Consider the following 27,900-nt stretch of genomic DNA (forward strand, 5'->3'; position numbering starts at 1 on the left):
GATCAACAAATATTTGATGTTGATGAAACACTGGCCTTTTTTTTTTTGAAGCAAATGCCTTCCAAGACTTTTCTAGCTAAATCAAAGAAATCTCAGCCTGGTTATAAAGTCGCAAAGTAGAATGAAATTACTGCTAGCAATCTGCGAGCCATTTGGCTCGCAGATTGCTAGCAGTAATTTCATTCTTAATTACATTCTTCCACATTGTACAAATGATTTTAGAGGCTTTTTAAATGAATCTAAGGTAATTAAATCTCATTCTGAGAAGTTGAGTGATTCTGACCTGCTAAATTTAGATGCACAGCAGGAAGATCCTGAGGAATATGAAGAAAATTTAATCGCTGACAAGCCCAAAGAGGTTTCACAGAAACAATTTGAAAATAGTTTTCGTACAATCGAAGTTTTTAAGCAGCAATGCTTAGAGACTGACTCTGGTGAATTGAGTAAAATTTGCAGAAGAGGCAATAGGGCCATAACGTCAGTTGTATGTAAAAAAGAAACAGAATGCCTGCCAAACTACGTTAGCTCAATTCTTTGTTAAGAAGCAGAATAATAAATTTATATTCTGAATATGTTTTATTGTTTTTCAGCTTCATGGTTTTCCTTTAACTAGGCCCTGAGACATATCCTAATTCTTTTATAAAAAAAATTAAGGTTCAAAAAATAAATCTGAGGAATGAATTATATATTTTCCCATAAGTTATTATATTCAATTAATGTGCCTGTTTTAAAGAATGCATTAATCGAGGGATTGCTGTACATTAAAATAAGATAACATATATAAAAAAAATTATTATTTTACACAATTTTGTATGACAATTTCTCATTCTTTAGGAATAGCAAGAACGTCATTATGGTTTAGGTTTGGTCTATGAAGTAGGGCTAAAGCACTTTCTTTATATAAACATGAATGTTTATATAAAAATCTATGTAGAAGTTTTGTCTTTTTCCAATGAATCCTATGGTTTTGGGTTTTCAACTCCGTATTGTGCGAGGCCATATTTCTGCGGTTTGATAAGAAGGATATGGTCTTGATGTTCAGAAATGCGTTTATGAACAGATCTACCTGTCTGTCCATAGTAAGACAATTTACAGGGGCATGGAATCTCGTACATGCCAGGTAACATCAGAGGTGAGGTTACAAACCTCACCTCTGATGATGAGGTTGACTTGTTACCTTCTCCTTTAGGAGAAGGTAAAAAGTCAACCAATCTGGTTGATTGGTTTGTTGGTAGTAGCAAGTTTGTATTTCTTCATAATTTTTGAAAGACGTTCGGAGATGCCTTTGACATAAGGTATGGGAATCCTACGGACTTGTTCTTGTCTAGGTTGATGTGTGTGGGGAAGTGACTGATGATTTTTTGAGTTGTTTTAAGATTGTATCCATTTAGTGTGGCTGTATTTTTGATTATATACAATTCTTTGTTTAGAGATTCTTCAGAGGAGCAGAATCTGTGCGCTCTGGTTACTAATGATTTAATGATGCCAAATTTTTTAGATGAATGATAAGCAGAAGAATTGTGAATGTAGCGACCTGAAAATGTCGGCTTGTGATAGAAGTGGAGGTGGAACCATCTTCTTTTCTTATTTTAATGTAATCTATTTTTTTTTCTTCCCTCCAAATATATTTTAATTTAATTCTATAACATGCTACTGTACACATATTGGGATTCCATTGTAATCACGTGCCCTAACTATGTTATTCCTAGTATTTTTTGAATTAGCTGTACTGACGATGTCCTAAGATACTTGGGATGAAATATTTACTTATTAAAACTTATTACGTGTGTTTGTTTAGTCAGATTTTACTGTAGTTATATCATCAGTTGCTGATAACTTATGATATAAAAGAATAATAGTCATTGGAAGTTTCTTTTAACTTGATTATAAAGTATATTATTATTATTTTGGGCAACTCCAAGGAGTCGACTGACTCATCGAGGGAGGCCCTAACATCATGTCAAGAACAACTATTCAACATTCACACAGTATCTATCATACCATGCCTTGAACTCATTCACAGTCATAGCACCCACAACAGACTCTGACGTACATTCACAATTCTTCTGCTCATCATCCATCTCAAAAATTTGGCATCATTATACTTGACAAGAAATTATAATCTTGTTTTAATCCTTACCCAAGTATAAGCAAACAGTTTGCACACAAAGTTATCTTCACGACTAGTCTACTTGTATATAATGGCTATTGACTTTGCATCGGTTACCTTAGTATCTCATAATGCATAGCACACTTCTTTTCATATGTGTATATTACTATTCATCTTTCAGATGTGTATGTTGCTATGCATTAAGGGAAGAATCACTACCCAAACCAATTTTGATCTTTATTGATGTCTGATCAGTCAGAGCCTGACACAGAAGATGCAAAATTTGAATCAATACAGAAATCATTTACGAGCATTAAAATGGTTATCGCCACGTAATTTAAATACTCTGGATCAGAGGTATGACAAGAAATTTTAATATTTACCCAAGTGAAAGCAAACAGTGTTTGCTTTCACTTGGGCAACTCAACAGCCTCTATACATACAAGTAGACTAGTTGGAAGGTACTTCATGTGCAAATTTTGTTTGCCTACACGTGGGTAAAGATTAAAACAAAATATAACTTGATGTCAGTTATAATATATAAAGCATAATGACTTACAAATAACTTATGATTCTTTTAATTACGACTTTGTTGCCATTATTTCATATTCTTGATTGACTGCTACTGAAGACATCTAAGGATCTTGGGGGAGTACGAAGTCTGACTGTCACCTCCTCGAGGTGCCCTCTGGATAATCTAACAACAGCAACATTTCTTTTTATCCATCATGGAGACAAATTTTAGTGATTATAAGTATGCTATTACATACGGGGTAGCTGACTCGACTCTTGATTTGGAAATGTTGTCAGAGTTGAGAAATGAGCAAATCATTTCACCCATTACAAGAAATATTAATATCGTCTAATGTAATTTAAATGACATCATTACTTCAGCAAGCAAAGAAAAATTAAATGAACTATTACTGCTAGCTGACAAATGATGCTGATATTATCTACATCCAGGAAACCAAAATTTAACAAACCGTAGACTAAACATTAAAAACTATGATATACTACAAGATAGGACTACTAACCAGAACAGAGAAGGGCTCCTGACACTAATTTGAAACTTGTCCTATAAAGTTTTTGAACTAGACATAGTAGCAGAAGGAACTGAAATACAAAAAAAAAAAAAAAAAAAAAAAAAAAAAAAAAAAAAAAATCAGCTAACGCCTTTTTATTCCTGTATACGGGGAGTAGGCAAGGCCATTTAGCCCTGTCTAACTTTTGGAGACTGAGTGGGCAGTTCAATCTCCACTGGTACCCAATCAGAGATAGATGGCTCAAGGCTATCACTAATTAAGCGGTACACTGTGAAGAGAGACGGCTCAAATATGCCGTCATCTCATGGTCCCTAACCCTAACACAATATATTTAATGCCTGAAATAATGTGGGTTCTACGGTCGATTTTCTTGAGTTTACGGGACGAAAAACCCGCTTGCCCATGCCAGAGATCGACTAACTCGGCAACCGGTCGAAAAAAGGCTTAGAAAAATTTCCTCTAGTCGCCGACTAGACTCGAAACCAAGTCTTCCTTCGTGCAGCCAAGCGCCACATCCACTGAGCTACACAGGCTCACATGGAATACATGAAATACAAAGAAATCAAGAACTTAACTGAAATATAAGGAATCCAAATACTGAAACCAAGTAAAAGGCCATTAAACATATTCAATTAATTGTTATCATCCTCCTAATAAACCCAGACCAAATCTTTCCAGTCTATCCCATCTCATTGAAAAAAATTCCATTATTATACTAGGAGATGAATAGCAAACACCTATTATGGGGCTCTGAGGAAATAAACTCAAGAGGAGAAAACCTGAGTTATTTTTTAGATGAAACAGGACTAATACTCCTGAACAGTGGAGAACCCACTTATCTATCTCATTCTTAGGGTATAAAAGATGCCCTAGATATTACTGCTTTGTCTCCAGATCTACATGACAAATGCTATTTGGTCTGTTCTGGAACCAGTAGGAAGCCACTATACCCAATATTAACTAACCTGAACCCAAAAAAGAAAATATCATTGGAACTTCCAAAGCCAGTGAGGTAAATTGGGAAAATTACAAGGTGAAGTAAACAAAATGTTAAAAGATCGCACATATTATGATGACATAGACAAAGGCTACATAACTTGGAAGAATATCACCCTAAATGCAGCAAAGAAAAGTATTCAAAAGGGCTACAGAAAAAAAAAAAGTTATTTCAAACTACACAAAAGTTCACCAGGAATTTTGCTAGTAAAGTAACTAAAAGAAATGAATTATTTAACATCTTAAAAATTGAAAGCTCTCCAGAAACCAGGATCGAGTGCAATAAGACAAACGCTGAAATTAAACAAAAATATAATATATTACAAAGAACTAAGTGGCATGAATTTTGCCACAACTTAAATCCAAACACTCGAGATACTAAACTTTGGAAATTGACTGCTAATTTACAAAGAGACTTACCAAAGGCAAGTGAGACTAACACACTAAAAGACCCAGATGGAAATATCAAAATAAGAGACAATATAATGAATACTAGCAAAGTCCATCATATATCAAAACAGGCTTGACAGCAGATAAATGCTGCAAATTCCCTAAAATATAAAAACAAATTATTTTGGGATCCATTTTCAATCTCTGAATTGAGAGATTCCTTGGAGAGATTAGATATGAATAAATCATGTGGACCAGATAACATACATGGAATTATGATTAAGCATCTTCCTCCCCTAGCCCTAGATTGGCTACTTCACTTATACAACATGGCCTAAAACAAGGAAAAGCTCCAAAAGACTGGAAAACCACCATAATCATACCAATTTTAAAGCCTAACAAACCTCAAGACCAACCAGGAAGTTATTGGGCAATTTTGCTGACTTCTATTCCAGGCAAATTGAGGGCAAAAATGATACTCCAGCGTTTGAATGACCATCTGAACAAAAATAGTATTCTACCACATTTTCAGGCTGCCTTTAGAACAAATCACTCTACAACTGATCAACTTTTCCACTTAATCCAGTCAATTCAAGATAATTTCCAGATCAAACCTACCAAATTCACCATTGCATCTTTTATAGATTTTAGCAATGCCTTTGACAATATTGGAATAGAAGCAAAAGGTTCTAAACTGGATTTATCACATTTTAAGAAATAGAACAATTCAAGTTAGAATAAATAATACTTTTTCCAAGAAAGTGAAAATCAGACAGGGACTCCCTCAAGGCAGTATTTTGAGCCCACTTTTTTTCCATCTACTTAAATGATTTAGATAAAAATATAAATAAAGAAACAAAGAGATAGCTATGTTTGTTGATGATTTGGTCCTATTCTCAGCTCATAACAACTTGAAAACAGCAGAAGGTCACTTAAACAAACCCAGTGAGAGTTCATCTACATACTGTCAAAACCAAAAAATCAAAATTAACCCTACTAAATCAGAAATTTGTGTATTTACCATTGATCACCTCAGAAAGTGAAGACCAAAGATTAAGCTAAATAGTTAATCAATTACATTCAATGAAAACGCCAACATATCAACAATGTTGCAGTCAGAGTAAAAAGAAGACTAAATATGTAAGAAGAAGAGTAAACTAGATGTTAATAAGGCTGTGGGACTTGATAATATATCATCACATATTCTGAAGGAATGTGCCAGGGAGTTGACACCTGTCTTGGCATATTTTTTTAATACGAGTCTTGCACTCGGTCAAGTCCCTAAGGAGGGCAAGATTGTGCCACTTCATAAAGGAGGTGATCGAACTCAAACATAGTCTTATCTGTGTGTCAGTTGTTGTGGTTAAGTTGTTGGAGAAGCTTGTGAGAACTAGGATTCAGAGTTGGGTTGACAACAATGGTATTATCTTTGATGGACAGCATGGATTTGCTAAAGGGAGGTCATGTTTTAGTAATCTACTTACTTATTACAATAAAGTGAATGCTGCCTTGGACAGAGGAGAAGGATACGCAGTAATATACTTAGATTTCGCAAAGGCTTTTGATAGAGTACCTCATGATAAATTGATAGTCAAACTAGAGCAGATGGGGTTGAATATTAGATTAGTGCATTGGATTGGAGACTGGCTATCTGATAGGTATCAACAAGTTGTGCATGGGGGAGCGATATCCAGTAAAAGGAAAGTCACTAGTGGAGTGCCTCAGGGGTCTGTTTGGGGGCCATTACTGTTTAACTTGTATATTAACGATATAGGTGAAGATTTGGATGGAGATATTCAGTTGTTTGCAGATGAAGCAAAGTTGGGACGAGCCATGAAGAGTAGTGAAGATGTTGTGGCCTTACAAGAAGACTTGAATAAATTGAGTGATTGGGCACAGAAATGGAGATGTGAGTTCAATGTTGCAAAATGTAAGGTTTTAAAATTTGGAAAATAAAGATGGGATGCAGAATTTATGCTTGGTGAGGATATATTGTTGGAGGTGGACGAAATAAGAGATCTGGGGGTGATAGTGGATAAGGATCTGAAATTTAGAGTACACATAGCCAAAATTGTGAAGACAACACAAAAGTTTCTGGGAATGGTGCGGAGGACATTGATGTGTAGAAGTAGGGAGATTCTTGTTCCATTGTATAAGGCTTTGATTAGGCCACACATGGACTATTGTGCCCAGATTTGGTCACCTGGTTTTCAGAAGGATGAAGAGATGTTGGAAAGGGTCCAAAGGCGATTGACTAAGGTAGTTTTTGACCTCTGGAATGTGAGTATGAGGAAAGATTGAGAAGATGCAACTTGCAGAGTTTGGTGGACAGGATGAAGAGGGGAAATATGATAGAGACCTACAAGTTATTAAGTGGTTGTTATAGGATCGATGCTGGAGAGGTTCTACAGAAAATAGTGGGAGATCAGGGGAGAACCAGAGGTTATCCCTGGAAACTGTATAAAGAGGGTGTGAGTAGGGGAGTGAGAGGCAGGTTTTTTTCGTGCAGAGTTGTTAATGATTGGAATGCCTTGTCTGAGAGTGTGGCGTCTGCAAGGAGTTTGAATGTGTTCAAGGCACGGTATGATGAGCTGTGTGTGTGATAAAAGGACCTCCCAGATGAGTCTTTGACTCCATGAGGTCTTGGGGTAATAATAATATCATGAAAAGTATCTCTGGTAGAAAGTGGAGGGGGGGGGGCTTAAAAGTCACATACACATCTATTATCCAACTCATAATGGAATATTCTTTGCAGATCTGGATGCAAACATGACAAACTAGTCTAGACAAGCTTATAAAATTTCAGAAAAATGCAGCAACAGTCATATGTGGACTAAGGAATACAACTTCTGGAGAAATAGCAGAATTTGAATCCAACCTTGTTTCTTTGAAAATTAGATGCCAAGAAAATCTTACTAAATTTGTAGGAAAAAAGAGCCAACATTACACAGCATAGAACAAGTGATCTTTTTAAAAAGTGGCAACCAACAATAACAGAATAAAGAAAAAATCAACAATGCATGAACTCTTGGAAAATAAAATTCCCTTGGATTGTCCAAATAAAATAGCCAATCACCCAGCATTTCCTCTAAATCAAGGCAGGAAAAATGTAGTTATTAATTTTGAAATAGAGAAACATGAGAAAAAAGCCTAGAAAACCCTGAAATTTTGAGATCATTAGCTCTCAAAAATAATGAATTATGGACCTGATTCAATAAAGATCTACACAGATGGCTCCAAAAATCCAAGTGGCAATTCTGGGAGTGGTGTACTCATCTATGGCTCTCAAAATATAGAACTAAAAACAACGAACGGTATAGGATGCAACTCATACCATGCAGAATTAATAGTCTTAAACACAGCAACTCAGCATTTGGATAAACAAAGCCCAAAGGAATTTATATTTTTCACAGATTCCTTATTGTCCCTTCAAGCTACTCTTAGAATAGCTTGAAGGGACAATAAGTACTGCTACACTAGTCACCAAGAAATTGCTTAGAGACATATCAAAAAACATAAACTACATAAGGATTCCAAAAATAATTCTCCAATGGATTCCATCCCATGTAGGATTAAAAGGAAATGAAACTGTAGATGAAGTAGCAAAAATGGCTGCAACATCAAGTGATACCACAGATTTTGATCTTTTTAAAGCTACTCAAAAGGAAACCATAAAACAAATGATTCTCCCGGACATGACTGGCCACTGTCAGCAGAAAAACCAGGAGCTACCATCAACTCCAAGTTTAATCGCTGTGCTACTACCATGATCTCACCTCAAGACTGGCATAAAAGTCTCCTCCATCTAGAAAATCTAACATCGACTGCATTTACTAACTTGTGTGGACATTTCTAAATGTGAACTTTATATATAACAATCCAGAAAAGGTGCTTTATAAAATACACGAATTTGACGTCTATGATCTGGTGTAATTATACCATGGGGTAAAAAAAAAATAGATAAATAGAGTTGGAATTTTCTGTGCAGAAATTATATTTTGACAGATATATTAAATAATAATATCTGATCTCTTTTGGGAGTGTTTTGTTCATGATTTCTTGGATATTTATGTATAGTAATAGACCATTTGACTTGAGATGGTGAGCAAAAATAATGAATGGTACGGATATGTAGGCATATCTGAATTGAAAAAGGCAGTTTGCTAATGCGTGGGATGAATTAGATGGGGGGGGGTGTATGTATATAAAAGCAACGGATTTGGTGTGTATCACACACACAAACTAGAAGGAAAAGTAATGAGTGATAACAAAAGATGGAATGTTGAGATAAGTGCTTCTGAATGGAGAAGAGCAGTGTGATGGGATGATTGTACAGAGATGCAAGATGGATGGGGAAATGAGGAGAGTTACTAAGGAATTGGTGTAAGGAGAGTGATTGTTGGAAGTAAGTAGTGAATGGATGCATGTTGATAGTCCTGGAATGCATAGGAAGTATTTGAAGTTTGGGGGGGAATAGGAAATGGTGAGTGGCCAAGGGTGGGTAGTGTTAGAGAAATCATAGCCGAGAAGTTGAATGAATAGCACTGATTGTAGATCTAAAAGTGAATTGCTGTGTTTCTTAATGAATACTAGCTGCATTATAAATAATGTAGATAAAATTTTGTATTAAATTTTGCCTTCAAAATTATTGGAACATCGTTGATGGGTTGATCAAAATATCCTCATTCTCATTTGAATAGAAATGGAATAGTATAGTGTAATTTGTGAGAATAGGAAGAGCAAAAAAAGGAAAGGATGCTGTTGATGATAGCATGTGGATTATGTCTGTACAAAAGGAGATGCAAAGGAGGGCAGTCAGTGGTTTTGAGGCAGGATGAGATTTTTAGTTGAATGTCACTATAGGCCTGAGAATATGCACAATTATTGGAACATCGTTGATGGGTTGATCAAAATATCCTGATTCTCATTTGAATAGAAATGGAATGGTATAATGTAATTTGTGAGAATAGGAAGAGCAAAAAAAGGAGAGGATGCTGTTGATGATAGCATGTGGATTATGTCTGTACAAAAGGAGATGCAAGAGAGGGCAGTCAGTAGTTTTGAGGCAAGATGAGATTTTTAGTTGAATGTCACTATAGGCCTGAGAATATGCACAATAGGTATTTAAAGAGAAATGTATAGACAAGTTGGCTTAATGAACAAGAGAAGAATCATTGTAACTGAATTTAATTCGAATACTATAGGTTAGAATGAAGACTTGGCATCAGAGAATAAGGAAAGTGAATTTTGTGAGATTTAGAGACACCTATGGTGGATAGTATATAATGGAGAGCATGAGGATCAAGAGTCTTAGATTTGAAGGATGCGATTGCACATGACGACTTCTGCAAGAAATGACTAACCATGTCCTAGTCAAATAGTTTGTGAGTCTACTATCTTACTTCCAGCACTACCACTATGCAGTGTGACACAAACCCTATAAGACCTTTTTGAATATTGCAGATGTACGTATTTTCAGGATTGCTTCCTTCTCATAGATCTGCATCTATTTGGAGTGGAGTATTCAAATGTCAGATTTCTGTCTGTATAATCCCAGAGCTATTCTACCGGCTCAAATCCAGATTGTTTGGCCTATACAGTACATAGTAACAACTGGAAATTGTCGTATTCAGCAAACCATTTTCAAACAATATGGCAACTCATCACATTATCTTGATGGAACACATCCTTGCTGTCTGGGAAGACCAGTCACATGATTCCCCTCCTATATCAGAAACACACAACACTTCATAAACATGCTCAAAGACATTACATTAGAAAAAGATGATCTATTGGTCAGTTTTAACGTCTCTGCCCTCTTTACAAATGTTCCCAATCAATGACAGTCCTTCTTTTACAAAACAAATTCCCTCCGGCTATCACGGGGTTCTTTTGCGCATATATTACGTTCTGGTTATTTTGTATGGCAAAACGCTTTCTACCTTCAAAAAGAAGGCACAGCCATGGGCTTGCCATTATCCCCCCACCCCATGGCTAACTTTTATATGGAACATTTTGAGCAATGCTGTAGATTCCTCTAGTTTAAAATCCAAAGTCTGGCTTAGATACATTGACAATGTTTTCACTATCTGATCCCATGGCTGCCAGACATTACACCTTCTTCAGCCACCTAAACAAACAACAGAAACACATACAGTTCACAATTGAGATTGAAAAGTAGAACACACTTCCATTTCTATATACACTTGTCACACAGACTTTCCTTCAGTGTTTATTGGAAACCGACACATACTGGCCAATATATACACAAAAACTAGGTGTCATTAATACTCTAAAAAACAACGCTGTGAAGATTTGCTCCAATGAACAAGCACTTAAAGACGAATTTAAAGTTATCAGCAATACTTTTCTAAAAAATGGTTAGCCAAAACACTATTAACAGAATTCTCTACAAGACCTCAATAAAAAAACAAAGATAAACCAGACTACAATAAAACTATAACCATTTCTTACATTAAAGGGATCAGATAAACAGAATACTACAGAAATACAACCTCAAAGCCATTATCTTTAAACCTATTGCAAAATTTAAAAGCTTACTCAACTTATCCCACTCCCTCCACTGGCCCACCCTGGAGTATACCGTATTTATTGCATCTGTAATCTACCATATATAGAGGAAACAGGATGCACAATTCTTATCAGATAAAAGGAACATAAACGACGCATTAAATATGATAACTATGGTGAAGCTGGCCTTTCTGATCATGCCCTGAACACTTAGAATTGACTGGAAAAACACCAGTTGTTTACATCACACCAAAACATGGTGTGAATGCAAATTTAAGGAAGCCTGTGAGATTCTTATCAACCACTCCAATCTGAACAATAATGATGGTATAAAAATCCCAAGCATATGGAAGGCACATATTTTATCCACGGAACCTTTCTCCCTAAGAGTTAACTATAAACAGAACTGTAGATAATCCAGAATCCTAAATCTAATATAACAATTGTCATGTTAAAAATAGGACATCATTGTTACTGTAAGAAAACTATCTATATGAAAGAATGTTTTTCTCATGTTATCTAAAATAGAATTTAGCTTTGATGTAGTTTCTAAATGATTAATTAATTTGTAATTTTATCTGTTTTTTTTTTTTTTTTTTCACTAGCAGTCATGCCAGTAGAATAACCGGTGGTGAGAAATATAACTCAGCTTGTCCTTGTATATTTGTATATATTCCAGATGATGACCTTAATATGAAGGTCGAAACATCGGGAAATTAAAATAGTTATTTATAACACAGTTGTAAAGTCCATAATTTCTAAACTGAATGTTGATCACCGTGCAACACTAAAAGAAAGGATAAGTTAAAATTGGTTTGAATATACAGCTAATTTGGTATTTTGACTAATTTCTTTCTTATTCCAGATATTAATTTATTCAGCTGATTTCCCATCATACCAGCTTTACTGATTCTGTTGTCTATTTCCATATTTAATTTGCAGTCTTCACTAAAAATTGTCCTTTGCTTTATGCAGATTTATTCAAAAGTATAACATCATCTGCATAAAGTAAAGAGCTAAGATTAACATCACCAATTTTGATATCAGATTTAATACCACTTTCCTTCATAATGTGATTCATATAGATAATGAATAACAGAGGGAATAATGTACATTCTTGTATGAGATTTAACATAAAACCATCTTCCCATACTTCCTTCAGTTCTAACTGCTGACTTCCAACTCGGTATTGCTTGTTATAATGCTCCATTGACAACATACAACTGTAGCATTTTGAATAGCTTTTCTCTTGGCACCTTGTTATATGCCTTTTCCAGATCTACAAAACTTAAATACAGATCTTTGTTATATTCCCATGATTTCTCAACTATTTGTCTTAAAGTGAAAATCTAATCCTGACAACTTCTATTTGGCCTGAATTCCATTTTTTTTTTTTACCAAGCTTCCCCATCAGTGTGTAAATTGTAATTCTCACATTCAGTTTTATTTTCCTTTTTATATATGGGCACTATGAGAGATATGCTCCAATCATCTGGAATTCGACCCTCTGACCAGGCTTTGTGAATTATGCAGCGCAGCCACTGCTGTAAAACGTTTATTAGTCCATATTCCAGCATTTCTGGCTGAATTTCATCTTCTCCCGTTGTCTTTCCATATTTCAAGTTTTTTCTACTTCAAGAAGAAAAAACTTAGTAGAATAAGAAAAAGTCTTATTCTATTTCAAGTATGGATATGCATTCCTGTTGGGAGATTTCTACCATCATGCTGACACTGCTCATTTCAAGTAGCAGTCATTCAAAGTAATTATTCCAAATATCTAGTTTATCTTTATCTTCAGTTTTTGTTGTCTTTTATCATTTCTGATACCTTTTACAGTACTCTTTCCTCCATTTCTAAGCCCTTTCAGTGTCTTCCCAAAGTCTTCATTATGCTTTCTTTTTCTTCATTGCCTCTTTAAAAAAAAATAAATAAAGTTGGAATTTTCTGTGCAAAAATTATATTTTAACAGATATATTAAATAATAATATCTGATCTCTTTTGGGAGTGTTTTGTTCATGATTTCTTGAATATTTATGTACAGTAATAGACCATTTGACTTGAGATGGTGAGCAAAAATAATGAATGGTACGGCATATCTGAATTGAAAAAGGCAGTTTGCTAATGTGTGGGATGAATTAGAGGGGGGGGGGGGTATATATATATAAAAGCAACGGATTTGGTATGTATCACACACGCACACTAACTAGAAGGAAAAGTAATGAGTGATAACAAAAGATGGAATGTTGAGATAAGTGCATCTGAATGGAGAAGAGCAGTATGATGGAATGATTAGACAGAGATGCAAGATGGAGTTACTCTTGCATCTCTGTCTCTGGCTGAATCAACGTTTTCCTCAGGAGTTGCCATTGAATCTTGAAAGTTTGGTTCTTATTTTCAAACTCTTTCATTTTTTTTCTTCAATTTTGTTTGTGTATTTCAGTCTACAGTTCACGTCTGAAAGCTGCTCAACCATGATTCATTTTAAAACTTTCTTACACACTCTTCTTTTCAATATGAAATTCAATTTTACCCTGCTGAAAACTAAATAGTGATCACTTCCTATTTCAAATCCTCTGTATACTTCTTGTGTCCTGAACGAGTGGGAAAGCATCGCTTTCCCACTTGTTCAGGACAGAACAGAAGTCCTTCAGACATTTACCTTTATTATTAGCTTCGCACTTTTCTCCAAATTTTCCCAAAACAAGCCAGAGAGTTAGTCATGATTGTAGGAATGAATGATCAAAGTGGACATAACAAGGATGCAAGGTTTTAAAAGAGGTATACCGTGAGTAGACATATCGATATAAAATTAATAACAGAAAAAACTCACGTACAAAGATTATTTAATAGTATAATTTTCACCTGTGTGTCACAGGCATCTTCAGTACATTAAGCTCAAATTAAACAATAACTGACAATTCCAAAAAGCGCCACCTAAGTAGCTGGTGTAAGATAACTAAAAAGGTCAATAACTTTCTTAAAAATAAAAAAATAAATAATAAATAATAAAAAAATAATTAAAAAAAATAATAAATAAATAAATACAATAAAATGTTAGGAAAGATTAGCTGATTTGTAAAGTACTATCTCCCATAAAGGGGATAGACATAAGCCGTCGGATCTGTTTTAAGTTAGGAGAATGAAGTAGAGTTTCACATGTTTCTTTATAAAGGCGTTCTGTTCCATGAGAAACTGACTTTTGTGAAGAACTCTTGTCTTTCTCCAATGAACTCTGTGTCTAGTGAAGATGGCATGTTCTGCAAGTCGAGACTTTTCAGGTTTAAAGTAACCAATCTTATATTGAATACTTTAAACCTGAAAAGTCTGTTTCGGACAAACGGGAAGATCTGCCGAATAGAGGCAGATCTTTCCATTTGTCCGAAATAAGATAATCCACAAGAGCACAGAATCTGGTAGACACCTGGATGATTAAGATGTAGAAGCTTGTCCTTAGGAGGAGTGAGAAAGGTGGAGATTTTTCTAAATGGTCGAAAGGCAACAAAAATATTCAGTGGTTTTAAAACTTTTGCTATACATTCACTGATGCCTTGTACATAATGGATAGTGATGCACATTATTTCTTCTGTGTTTGAAGAGAAAGACATATAACTTCTACAATATATAACTTCTTCCTTTCTATCTAATGGTTATAAGAATTGCTTCATTAAAAGAACTTTGAGTAGTTTTAATATGTCTTCCTCTTCAAACACAGAAGAAATAACGTGCATTACTATCCCTTATGTACAAGGCATCAGTGAACGTATAGCAAAAGTTTTAAAACCACTGAATATTTTTGTTGCCTTTTGACCGTTTAGAAAAATCTCCACCTTTCTCACTTCTAAGTCAAGCTCTGCATTACTAAATCTTGGTATTTCTAGCCTGGCTCCCACTGATGAGACCTCAATAAAGGTCGAAACCGGTCTGGGTAGTGGCCCCTTGCCTTTAATACAAAACATCATACATCCCCTTCTTGGAGATGTGTTTTGGCATTAAGGATAAATATTAAGATTAGTGATCAGAGCTTGCCCACCTTTACCACGAGTTGCCTTGGTCTTGCACTACCTGTGGGATCAGCTAGTCTTGCATAAATTGCAGGCACAAACTTGACATTTTGTCTGTTTGCTTACTTGGAAAAAAATGGAGTAAAACCAGGTTTAAAATTGCTTGGTATCTTTAACATAACTATACCCAAGTTAAAAATACTTTCTACAGCAGTGAATGTGTGTATGAAGATGGAGTACATTGTGATGTGGGTGGGGAAGTTGAGAGTGAGCTATATATGTGGTGATAAAGGTGATGGGGAAATCGCAACCAACACATGGCTTAGATAGGCCTGGTTATAGACCTAAAAATGAACTGCTGTGTTTGTTTACAATTGCCAGAAGTATCAGAATTAAGGGAGATGAAATGGTTTCAGTGATTGAGTTTATTGTCCCAAAATCATTGGAATAAGTGAAACATGGGTGAATGAAGATGATATTCTAATGCGAATAGAATTGAAGGATACAGAATTTTCTGTGAGGATAGAAAGGGCAAGAATTGAGGGGAAGTGCTGCTGATTATAGCAGGGGAATTAAGTCCACATAAGGTAGTCATGAAAGGGGGAAATAGTGGCAATGGTTATGAGGCAGTGTAGTGTAACGTGGAGTTTGAGAGGAAGACATATTTAGTTGGATGTTCTAGGCCTGGGAATGTGTTGGGTGGTGATGAAGAAATGTATAAAAAACTTGGATTAGTGAACAAAGGAAGGATAATTATTATGGATGATTTTAATTATGGAAGTATAGATTGGAATGAAGAGATAGCATTTGGGAATAAGGAAAATGAATTTCTTGAATACTTGAGAGATAACTCTCTAAGGCAGCACGTAAAGGAGGGTACATGAGAATCAGGAGTTCTAGATCTAATCATTTCATCAGAGGATGTGATTGTGAGAGGGGTTTTACAGTTTATTCCAGTTGGTGAAAGTGATCATGAAGTAATTACCTGTGTTGTGGTTAGTCACGTGTAGACCTTTGTGAGGAAAGGATATGTGTAATTATAAGGCTACTGATTGTGACATGCTTAGGAGACAGCTTGAAGCTATAACATGGAACAAGGAGTTGAGCGGTAAGGAAACAAATGCTGCATGGGAACTGACAGAGAAATACATAAGACATATGTATACGCAATACTGACTTAAGAGCATCAGTGTGAATGTATTCCGAAGGCCAAAAGGTTGAATAAGGTAGCGGTAAAATGGATGAATGTGGAGCTTAAGCCTGAAATCTGGAAAAAGAAAGTACTTTAGAGTAAGTACAAGATGAAGAATAGTAATAATCAGTCCCATGAAGAGTATAAAGAACAAGCCAGGAGAGTGACTTAGTAAGGAAAATAAATGTGCAGTATGAGCAGAAATTTGCAAATGAGGCAAAGAAAAACTCTGGAGAGTTTTTTAAATATGTGGCAAGTAAAAGGAAGAATGACCATGAATGAAAGTGGTAGAATGGTGACTGCTGCAGAAGACATTGTTGAGGTATTCAGTGATCAATTTATAAAGGTGTTTCATCTTCATCAGGGTGGAATCATGAGGAACTTAAGTGTAGAGGAATACATAGCAAGGGATGGCTTAATTGTAAGCAGGAGGTATTTGAGGAAATAAATAAGATTGATGTCAATAATGTGATAAGATTTGATGAATATCACCATGCATCTTAAGGGAATGTTCCAAGGAATTGGCAGTAGCATTGGCATTCCTGTTTAATAAATGTCTTACAACAGCACAAGTTCCAAGGGAGTGTAAGGAGGGCAGAATTGTTCCACTGCATAAGGGTGGTGATAAGGCTGTAGCTTCAAATTATAGACCGGTCTGTATATCTGTAGTAGTGGTGAAGGTACTGGAGAGATTGGTGAGAAGTAGGATACAGAAATGGGTTGATAATAAAAGTATTCTCTGTGGTTATCAGCATGGGCTTATTAAGGGACGATCATGTTTCACCAACATACGTACTATAACAAGGTGACAAATACCTTTGATGGGAGATGTATATACAGTGGTGTACTTAGATTTCGCAAAGGCTTTTGATAGACTGCCACACGACATGCTCTTATATAAATTGAAACAGATGAGATTGGAGAACAGACTTCTGAGTTGTATCATTGACTCCCTGTCGGATAGGTATCAGAAAGATGTTTGTGGGGGGTGTGGTATCCCGAAAGAGAAAGGTGATTAGTAATGTGCCACAGGGTCCATTGTTGTTCAGTTTGTATGGTAATGATATTGGGATGGATTTAACTAGTCATATGCAGCTGTTTGCAGATGATGCAAAACTGGGGAAAGCAATGCAGAGCCAAGCAGATCTTATGGCCTTACAAGAGGACTTGAATAGATTGCATGAATGGGCAGGTAAGTAGAACTGTCAGTTCAGTGTTTCACACTGTAAGGTTTTGAGATTTGGTAAGCAACGATGGATTGAAAGTATACACTTGGTGTGGAAATTTTAAAGGAGGTAGAGGAAATCAGAGATCTGGGAGTGGTGGTAGACAAGGACCTGAAATTCAGGGGCCACATTGCACAAGTTGTGAAGATTGGACATTAGGTCAGAAGCCAGTACCAGATTGACATAATAGGGGTGACTGGAACAACAAAAAAAAAAAGGCAAAAACTGATGAGATCTGTCTAAGCAATAAATACAAAACGTTATATTCAGGCAATGACAATTAAGGAAAAGGAGTAGTTGCCATAGTATTCAACACTAAATATGAGGCTAACCTTCTTGAATACCAGGCAGTCTCAGGTAGAGTGGTGTGGGCAAATATGAGAATGAGGAACTGGACAATGAGACTTATTTGTGCTAATGGTCCCACAGAAGGTTCTACTAAGGCAGAAGTGGAGGAGTTTTTTGAGGCTTTAGAGAAACAGCTGACACAATGAAAAAGGAAAAGTTGGTCCTTGTTAGGGATCTAAATAGCAGAGTAGGAAATGATTGTCAGACATGCAGAAATATATTGGGAAAATTTGGAGGAAAGAGCAAAGCTAATAATAAGGACAAATACCTGTTGGATTTCTGCTCAGGACATGGACTAGTTATTACTAACAATGTTCCAACATAAAAATGTGCACAAATTCACATGGAGAGAAGAGGCAAGGAATAAGAACAGTATCATTGGCTATGTGAATTATATTATTGTTGATAGTGATGTTTCTCCGTGATGCAGGACACCAGAGTATACAGAGGATTTGAAATTGGAAGTGATCACCATTTAGTCTTGCACAGGATAAAACTGAAATATTGAAAAGAAGAACATGTAAGAAAGTTTTAAAGCAAATAAAAGTTGAGCAGCTCTCAGAAGTGAACTACAAAATAAAATACACAAACATGATTGAAGAAAAGATGAAAGAGTTTGAGAACAGGAACCAAACCTTGGAGATTCAGTGGCAAGCCTTGAAGAAAACCCTGATTGATTCAGCCAGAGAGGCATGTGGTGAGGTTGTCTGCAAGGATAGAAAAATCAGGACTCCATGGTGGACACAGGAAGTTATAGAGGCAATGAAGGAAAAGAAGAAATCATATCAAAAGTTCCTGGCAAATAAGTCAGCATGTGCTTTTAGAGAATGCAGACACAAATGTAAGAAAGCTAAACACTGTGTTAAACTAGCCTAAAGATAAGTCATGGAAGGACTTTGGTAAGAACATAGAAAATAAATATCAAGAAGGTAGCAAGGTATTCTGGAGGTTGTTGAAAAAGCTCAGAAATGGAAGAAAGAGTGCTGTAAAAGAAATTATCATAAAAGTGATGTGAAAACTGGAGAAAAAGATATCCTTGAAGTGTGGAGTAATTACTTCAAAAAATTGCTAAATGAAACAAGCAGTGATGACAGCACAGTCGTAAAAAAGCACTCAACAGGCATGCACTCAGGAATACATATTCACACTTGAAGTAGAAAAAGTCATCAAAATCCTGAAATGTGGAAAGGCAGCAGGAGTAAATGATATTCAACCAGAAATACTCAAGTATGGAGGTATAAAAGTCTTAGTGGCTGCACTGCATAGTTCAGAAGGCCTGGACAGAGGGACGAAATCCAGATGATTGGAGTAGTTGCTCTCATAGTACCCATATATAAAAAGGGGAAAAAAAATTAAATGTGAGAATTACAGAGGTATTTCTCTACTGAGTGTTCCTGAGAAGAATTGTGGAAGAGAAGCTTGGTGAAGAACAAGCTAGATTCAAGCCAAATAGAAGCTGTCAAGATCAGATTTTCACTTTACGACAGATAGTTGAGAAATCATTGGAATATGACAAAGATCTGTATTTAAGTTTTGTAGATCTGGAAAAGGCATATGACAAGGTACCAAGAGAGAAACTATTCGAAACACTACAGTTATATGGTGTCAATGAGGTCATTATATCAAACAATACTTAGTCATTATATGAGTTGTAAGTCAGCAGTTATAATTGAAGGAAGTACAGGAAAATGGTTTTATGTTAAATTTGGTGTCAGACAAGGGTGTACATTATCCCCTCTCTTATTTATTATCTATATGGATCACATTATGAACGAAAGTGGTATTAAACCTGATATCAAAATTGGAGATGTTAATCTCAGCTCTTTACTTTATGCAGATGATGTTATACTTCTAAATAAATCCAGTACAAGTCTGCAAGATTTCCTGACTAAATTGAATAACTGTAATAGACTAAGATATAGGTGGATTGATACAGTAAAAAGTGTCTTAGAAGATAGAAATATAGGATCTGATAGTGTTGGTGTCTTGATGGGTAACAGATTGAGTTAGAGGAAAGTTGTAGATAGGAAGTTAATAACGATGTAGATTTTTCATGTAGTACTATCATATCCTGTACACCCCTTGAGGGTGCATATCATGAATTTAATGATGACAAATTGAGATAGATCAGAATGAGGGATACTCATTGCATGTTTTGTAATAAGCATCTTGTTGCATCATTAGAGTGAATACATAACAAATTAATATTTGCCAATCTTACTGTACATTACAAAGTGCATTATTCCTGTAGAAAGAATGCACTTTGTGTGCAGTATGAGCCTCACTACATACGTGTATATTAAATTTATATATAAAGAATATATGTATCTTTAACTTTATAAGAACAATACACATACGATCATGCGTTTAATGTATGAGTTTCATCTGCATTTTATGTTTAAATGCTTCCTTCTTTTCGTAACATAATCATATTGCTGATCAGTATGATAGAATGAAGGCATTATGTAACAGTTAATTTGTAAGTATGCACTCTGATTCCATGCTCATGAAATATTGATTTTTTTTTAATTAAATTCTTTCTTTTGCCTATATGTTATTTGCTTTTATAGTCAGTTTGCTATATTTAATAGATCTACATTTCATCATTCCACTGTTGTTGATGCCATTGAAGAATGACATTATAATAAACAGTGCAACATTTTGCATGTAGTGGTGTAGTATGCTAGTAAAACAGAAGAGGAACAACTGTCAGATAGTTTTTTTTTTAATTATTTATTTTATATTTATTTTTCACATAATTCAGAAACTAATGTTTACCACAGATAAAAATTATCATTGGACCAGATCAGAGATTGAACATGTGTGACTGATATATTAGTGACCATGGTATTCCATCTAAGGTTGGCACCTGACTGGTGAGCTAGCACAATTCAAGTCTTATATATATTCACCACACATACAAAATGTTGCAAAATGTGCAGCATATGTGCTCAGTGCCATCTCACATGGAATGGCACAATGCAGTTATATCACTTCAGTATCACTCATTTACTTATTTCAGGGAGATCTGAATGTTTGTTTTTGGAAAATAACATAAGGAAATTTCTCCTCTGTATTAATGTTACTTACTGTGCATTGCAAAACAAATCTGCAAATAATGCAGACATCCATAAAGAAAATGAAAGCATTCAACTGTTCTGTAGAAGTAATATAACTCCCAATTATTTGTATGGGGGGGGGGGGGGGAGTTACATATATTATCTTCTTGGATGGAATAAAAATTTATGAAATTGTAATGAACAGTTACATCAGTGCACATAAACATCTTAAGCAGCACTAAAATTAAATATAGTCAGTAGAGTGAGAAACTAAGAGGTGGTGGTGGTTTATTGATATGTTGTATTCCCTCAGCTATTCAGAACTAAATATTATCACAGACTATTAGAAATATAAAATCATTGAAGAATCACTTTATGTTTAGCATTGAAGCTATATTTCTAAAAGAGGTGTATGTTCATTGTGCGAGTTACACCATTTAATGTTTAGGACCATTCCACCCACAAAAGAGTAATATACTTTAAGTTTATGACTTTATTTTTGCAATATTTCAAAAACAAGTATTGTGGCTGCACTAAGGATTAAATAATCCAGAAACTCTGCCCTAGAGAACAAACATTTTTTGAATTAACAATGTTTGTGATTTCATCATCATATATTTGCATTGTTTTGTTTAGGTCATCTTTCTCCTCAAAAAATATCGTCTCTGAGGTCACTCCACAGGAAGCACCACCTAAAACAAACTTAAATAAAATTGTAAAAATTTCAAGTGTTATCCATTATAATTCTCATATACCCTGCCATATGAGTAAGGCAGTGCTATTAAATACAATTTATTCCTGCTGCCTGCAGCATCAGAGATAAAAAAAAAAAAAAAAAAAAAAAAATCTCATTAAAATGGAGTCTCCATAGTTATATAAGCCTTAATCTGGTTAATGTTTACATAACTGTGGTTCATGTTTTACGATTAAAAAAAAAAAAAAAAAGATTTATTTTACAAAGATTCTTCAGTGATTCAGGATAACTATATTCCCCCAGTTGTCATATAGGCAAAGTTATCACGGTTCAAGTTAAGATAATAACATATTTTTAAATATGACCATGGATGAGTTTTTTGTCTGAAGGTTGAATTTCCTTAATACTGTAGATACACATTCAATGTCTTCCCTTTATATGGTTTTTTTAAATTTAACTTTTTAATACTTAATTTATCTGGACTATTTATATAAGATTTTGATGAATAATATATTATACATCATTTCAAGCTTGAAATTTTAAAAATGCATCAATTTTGATCATTGATAATGAACACTAGCAAAGAACAAATGCTAACTGAGCAGTGTTGCATTATTAAAGTGTATTATGAAAAATACTCTGTACAATAATAAATCCCTAATTACCATATTACCATACCAAGTTTGTACTAGTGATGAACTTTTTTTTATTGTTTCAGGTTTGCTGATTTTAATGCAAAATAGATATCCCATTAATGATATGATATTTAGATATTATTATTTCATGATTGCATCTTAATTTTATCCTTTTAATTACAGGAGTATTCATTACAGACACATTAAAGCAGGCAGTAGGCAATGAAGCTATCAAACTCCTTGTAAATGTTGATGAAGAAGATTATGAAAAAGGTCGTTGTATCCTGCTAAAAAATCTAAACCAACAATGAATGTTTCTCATTGATTCATTGCTCTCCTTTTAAGAAGTAGAAATATCATAACATCAAGTCACTGCAGTTGCAGTACTGTCCTCCAGGTATGGCAGGCAGTGTCAGTCTTACAGACTTGCATTTATGTCCTTTTTGCCAATTATTAATGTATTATACTTATTTTGTAGTGTTATCTTGAGTTCATAATGGAAATAACTGCATACACGTTATTTTTAATGAAATCTTTATTTTTTGCGGAGGGTCAAATCATAGAACACTTTTTTGTGTTGTTATGCAATTTGTACAGAATAAGTCTTAAATGCAAAGTCCTACAAAACTATAGTACTTTTTTTTGCTGTAATACGTAGTTCAAAGCATTTGTGAAGTTTGTGCATCACTGTGCTTAAATGCAGTGCACATTCAAGCACATATCGAAAAAATGAAGTTATGACAAACGAACATTATTTTTTGTAAGCTAAATAGTTCATAGTTATGGGAGTTGGTGTGATGATGTATCTATCTTAAATAAATTCTTCTCTCCCCTCCACCTAGATTAGGTGACTACTTGTTTTCCAACTATGCTTTAGTTTTTAATACTCACTAAAAAGATTCTATACACATGCGATATAATCAGAGAAATTCCTACAACCTTGACAAACGATTCTTACATTAATAATAAAATAGTACATTTTTATAATGAAGTTACAGTTCTATGTAATGAGTTTTCTGTAAAAATAAAAAAACACTAGATTAAAAGAACATTTACAGTTATTGTTTAAATTGTTCAAAGTGATTAAGTATGTTGTTGTGAGATATATAAATCTTGTTCTGAGAATTCCATGTCTTTGTCTTTTTTTTTTCTTTTTTTTTTTTTTTCAATTTTTTTTTAAGTCATTGTACTACTCAGGATATTAGTATATAAATATCTTTATATTCCTAAATAGTTAAAACTGTAAGTAAACAGTAAGTTTGGTAATATTAACTACCTCCAATTATTTTTACAAATGCTGCAGAAATAATAAATAATGCACTTTCTTAAACCGATAATGTCACTGACCTATGAAGTTATTTTTGCTCCCATCATGCCACAGTCCTGTTGACCACACTTCTTGAAAACACTTGTTCAAGGCAGTTCTTGCACATAGCCTATACCAGTTCATCATGCCAGTACATTTAGAAACCATGCAGTTTGCATGATATTTTGCAAGTATAATGCTAATGTTATTTAAAGGCAAGGTGATTGATAATAAATACAGCATTATACAATAAAAAGAAGTTACATTACCATCATCACTATTATTGTGTAAAAATATTATTCTTTTGTGATGGAAATAGGTGGTTAATTAAAAAGACATTGTTTTGTGTTTGATTATATAATTATGAAAGAAATTTGTAAGAAACTTTTTTACCCTGTCTGACTCAATCCCATCCTTTGCAATTTTTTAATACCTCGATTATTACACTTTTTTTTTTGCTAATAACATATAATAATTACATTTTATCTGCATTTTATGAAAGTCTTATGTATTGATATATCTAGTTTAGAATTGCAGGACCTGATAGTCCTCAGCTTGTGATTAAAGTTCTTCCACCATAGCCCAAATATTTTTTTTTGTCCAGTATGATATTGATCAGTTCACTATAATAGTTTGATACCAGTCTGAAAAAGCCATTGTGGTCTGTTTCAAAACATCAGTTAACTAAAATACATTAAATCTCATGTTTTGAACATAAAACTCAGGTTCAAACAAATAATCATTTATATAGATATCAATAGCATACTTTTATATTTGATAAATGGGAATCATCTGGAAATGTTTCAGAATTTTCTTAGTTATGGAGCATATCAAATAATGCTTCTGTTATTTGCAGAATTTTTGCTGGTTGCATGCTTTGAAGCTACAGCCATCTGAGTATATTAATCTCTCCTGATATGCAGTTAATGGTATAGAGATCATGCATGATGCTATAATGGAAGGATGTGAATAAATGGCTGTGGTGTTTACCACTACTTTAACCTAGATACAGGAGCAAAAAGTTAAATCTCAGATATAGCATGATAAAAGGACACATGTAATTAACAAGAACTTTTTTTTTGTGCATATACTACTTTGTAGCATAGGTAGAAAAACAGGAGAGTGAATTGGAAAAAGGGTGGTGAAGTAGGTCCTTTTATTCTGAAATTTCTTTTTGAAGGTACTATTTGCAAAATTGTTTCTTAACTGGAAAAGAATTTCAGAAAGAGGTTGAAAAAATAGGGAGGACCCCTCCCTTTCTTTATATATATAGATAGAGAAGCAAGGAGGGTGAAACAGATATTTATGGTAAGAGTTCAAGGCTATGATGCATCTGGATTCCTTTCTCTTTGTATGTCTCTCATTGTCCTTCCTAAATTTCTTTCCAGTTATATATAGCCCATCTTATCCAATTCCTAGTTTTATCAGCTAGTAAAAACCACCCATTCCAATGTAAAACCTTTCCTTCTCCTTTTATCTTCCTATTATAATAATGGTTTAATTCAGTCTTGGGCTTAAAGCCATGGCTAATCCTCAAATACAATAGTATATGAACCAAAAAAAATTATCTAGTATATTTTTTAGTTTGCTACTTCCAAATAAGAAAGGGAAAAAATTTTAATTTTGTAGTAGTGTCTCATAGCTAAAGATGTGGTACTTGCTTACTTTGCTGCTCCATCCCATTCAAGTTATCTGTTTCATTGTGCTCTATCTTGCTTGTGTGAGATTATTATAATCATGCAGTTTTTGTGTTCAAAGCATGCTGCCAACAAAAATTTAGTTTTTTTTTTTTTTTATCCCTCTCCAAATACTTTTAGACCAAAATTTTGCATAGAAACATTACTTGACATGCTTTATAATTGAGCAGAATTTGCTATTAGGTTCCATGTGGTAGTACTGAAAGTTTTTTTGTTCCAAGTTTTAGCATGGGCCTTTCTCAAAATGTTAATTTATTTAGGTTTTTCATGTTATTCCTTCTACAAGTGTTTACCAACTTGTTTTGAAATATGTCATTGTACACACCATATGTGTGGCATAAAATTAATAAAAACTTTCTTTTGTTGAGAGTTCTGATTATTATGTTAAAAAAATCATTTGTAGACTATAAATATTATCATTATAATTACTACATTGGAATATCTAGAATTAAACTTACCGAAAGAGTATTTTACAACAAAAGCACATCACTGGAAAATACTTAGGTTTGGTTGGTCTAATGTGCAGACTATGAAAAGATTGTTTAAAAAAATCTAAAACAGAATGAGTGGAGCAAAGTCCTGCTCCCTCACATAGGAGAATAAAGCAGAAATTTTCTGAGGAATGCTTCTTATTATTCCCATTGTTAAAATGGCTGTTGGACACCCAAGCCAAAAGTTGTTCCAAACAGTGCAGCCACACTGTAAAGTTTTAATAATAATAATCACCCTGTTGCCAGTGAAATGCATCTATATTAGTCATGAGAGTAGTATGTGGAGGAGCAACACCCATAGTTTCAAAAAACTTATTCAAAAGCAGATTGTAGTGTTGACCATTGCCACTATCTGTATTGTTTAGCATTACCTGAAAAATTTGTGGATAAATGTGCATTGAGTCACATTCCAGTCTTTTACATTGAGTTCTACTCAAATGGAAATAGGGTTTATCTATTTGTATTTCATATTTTTACTCAAATCTTAATGAGGTGTGAACTATGTAATATGTAAGTGTTTCAAACATGCAATATGATGTATGCAGTTTAGGGAGGTTACTGCACAACTACCTTCAAATTTATTTTCTCTTCGTAAAAACAGTTTTCAAAGTAGTATTTAACAGAACAGCTTTAATGGTTTATTGCAACATGACAGGTAAAAAGTGATTAAACATTTACAATATTTCCTCTACAGAAAGTTAGACATTTTATGAAAACATAACGAGGCTAACAATAACAAAGGAAAATTGAATAGCAAAGCATAATTGAATAAGAACAAAAATTTGAAACAAGTATTCAAATATTCCAACTATTGCCTTGTCAACATTGCGGTCAATGGTATCCATGATTTTTTTGCTGTCTTCTCCCAGATGTTTAGTAGTCGTTTACATCTAACTTTATTTAAAGTTCTTTTGAGCATATGCTGATACTAAGAATAACCTTTTGCTTTTGTGGCAGAGTCCTTTTAGAGCAATTGTTTTTCTTTATCTTACTGCATGAAGGGTGTTTAGCTCATGGTCTAGTCCACTTTTTCCATATTGATTCATAATTATATCATTTTAGTGCAAATCATTATTCTAGTATATAATCAATGCAAGTTTAGACACACATCAGAAATAATGATAAATGATAGAAATTCAAATTGGAATAACATCTTTTTAAGAAAAAATTAGTGGACTAATAGATCTGTGAAACTGGTAAGTAAAGAAGTAGCATTACAGTGTGTTTTCCATTTTGAGCATCAGTAAGCCTCAGAAGTAATCTTTCAAGCATATTCTGATACCAAGAATGAACTTTTGCATTGTAGTGGAGTCTTTTTAGAGAAATTGTTTTTCTTTATCTTACTGCATGAGGAGTATAAATTAAAGATGCCAGGAAATTATACGTTTGGTTTCATTCTTTATCCAAGTGTAAGCAAACAAAGTTTGCACGTGAAGTCACTTCAAAACTGGGCTATAGATACAGGCAGTCCCCAGGTTACTGACGACCTGACTTGTGGTGTTCTGTACTTACAAATGGGCTCCCAATAAGGATAATAATTCGGGAACTAGTTTCTTCTGCACATGTAAACAAACCCGCATGGTGTAAGCGGTTGATTGGTCACCATCTTTATGCTAGCAGCTAGTCCCATTGTTTATACGGTCGCTTACGTACAGCATCACTTTCGTCTTAACTTTTTTATTCGATATTGTGAGTCTGTGATTACCCTGATGACCATGTCTCAAAGTAAAAGCCCACTGCAAGTCCAGATGAGCCTGCAGTGAAGAGAAAAGTGATTACCAAGAAAACGAAAGTAAAAATAATTAAGCATTTGGAGAGGCCAGGCCCCATCATTCATTGGGACAGCATTAGGCTTCATTCACTCAACTATCAGAACAATTATAAAGGATGCTATCAAAAACATTGTTAATTCTTGAGAGGAAGTGAAGTAATCAATAATGAAAGGGGTATGGAACAAACTGTGCCCTCAGTTCTCTGATGATTTTCGTGCCTTCACAGAAGAAGACATCGCCGAAGCCAGAAAAGCTGTGGTGGAGAGTGACAATACACTGCAATTGGACATAATGAAAATGATGTCATTGACTTACTAGAGTCCCATTCACAAGAATTAACCAATGAAGACTTTATTGAGATAGCGAAGCAGCTGAAAGAAACACAAGAACACGAATCAGAAGATCAAGA

General features: G+C 34.4%; 1 protein-coding gene across 1 annotated transcript in view; it reads left to right on the forward strand.

Annotated features, from left to right (window-relative positions):
* The window catches only part of LOC150093913 (death effector domain-containing protein-like), a 59,797-nt gene extending 34,308 nt beyond the window's left edge, over window positions 1-25,489 (forward strand). The window contains exon 4 of the mRNA XM_090412920.1: window positions 22,409-25,489. Coding sequence (XP_090269046.1) covers window positions 22,409-22,536 — 128 coding nt within the window. The 3' untranslated portion in view covers window positions 22,537-25,489. The remainder of the gene's footprint in view (window positions 1-22,408) is intronic.
* The last annotated feature ends 2,411 nt before the right edge of the window (window positions 25,490-27,900 follow it).

The sequence above is a fragment of the Typopeltis vanoorti genome, chromosome 23, assembly GCF_054136105.1.
Source record: "Typopeltis vanoorti isolate ZY-2024b chromosome 23, IOZ_Tvanoo_1.0, whole genome shotgun sequence".
Classification (NCBI taxonomy): Eukaryota; Metazoa; Arthropoda; class Arachnida; order Uropygi; family Thelyphonidae; genus Typopeltis; species Typopeltis vanoorti.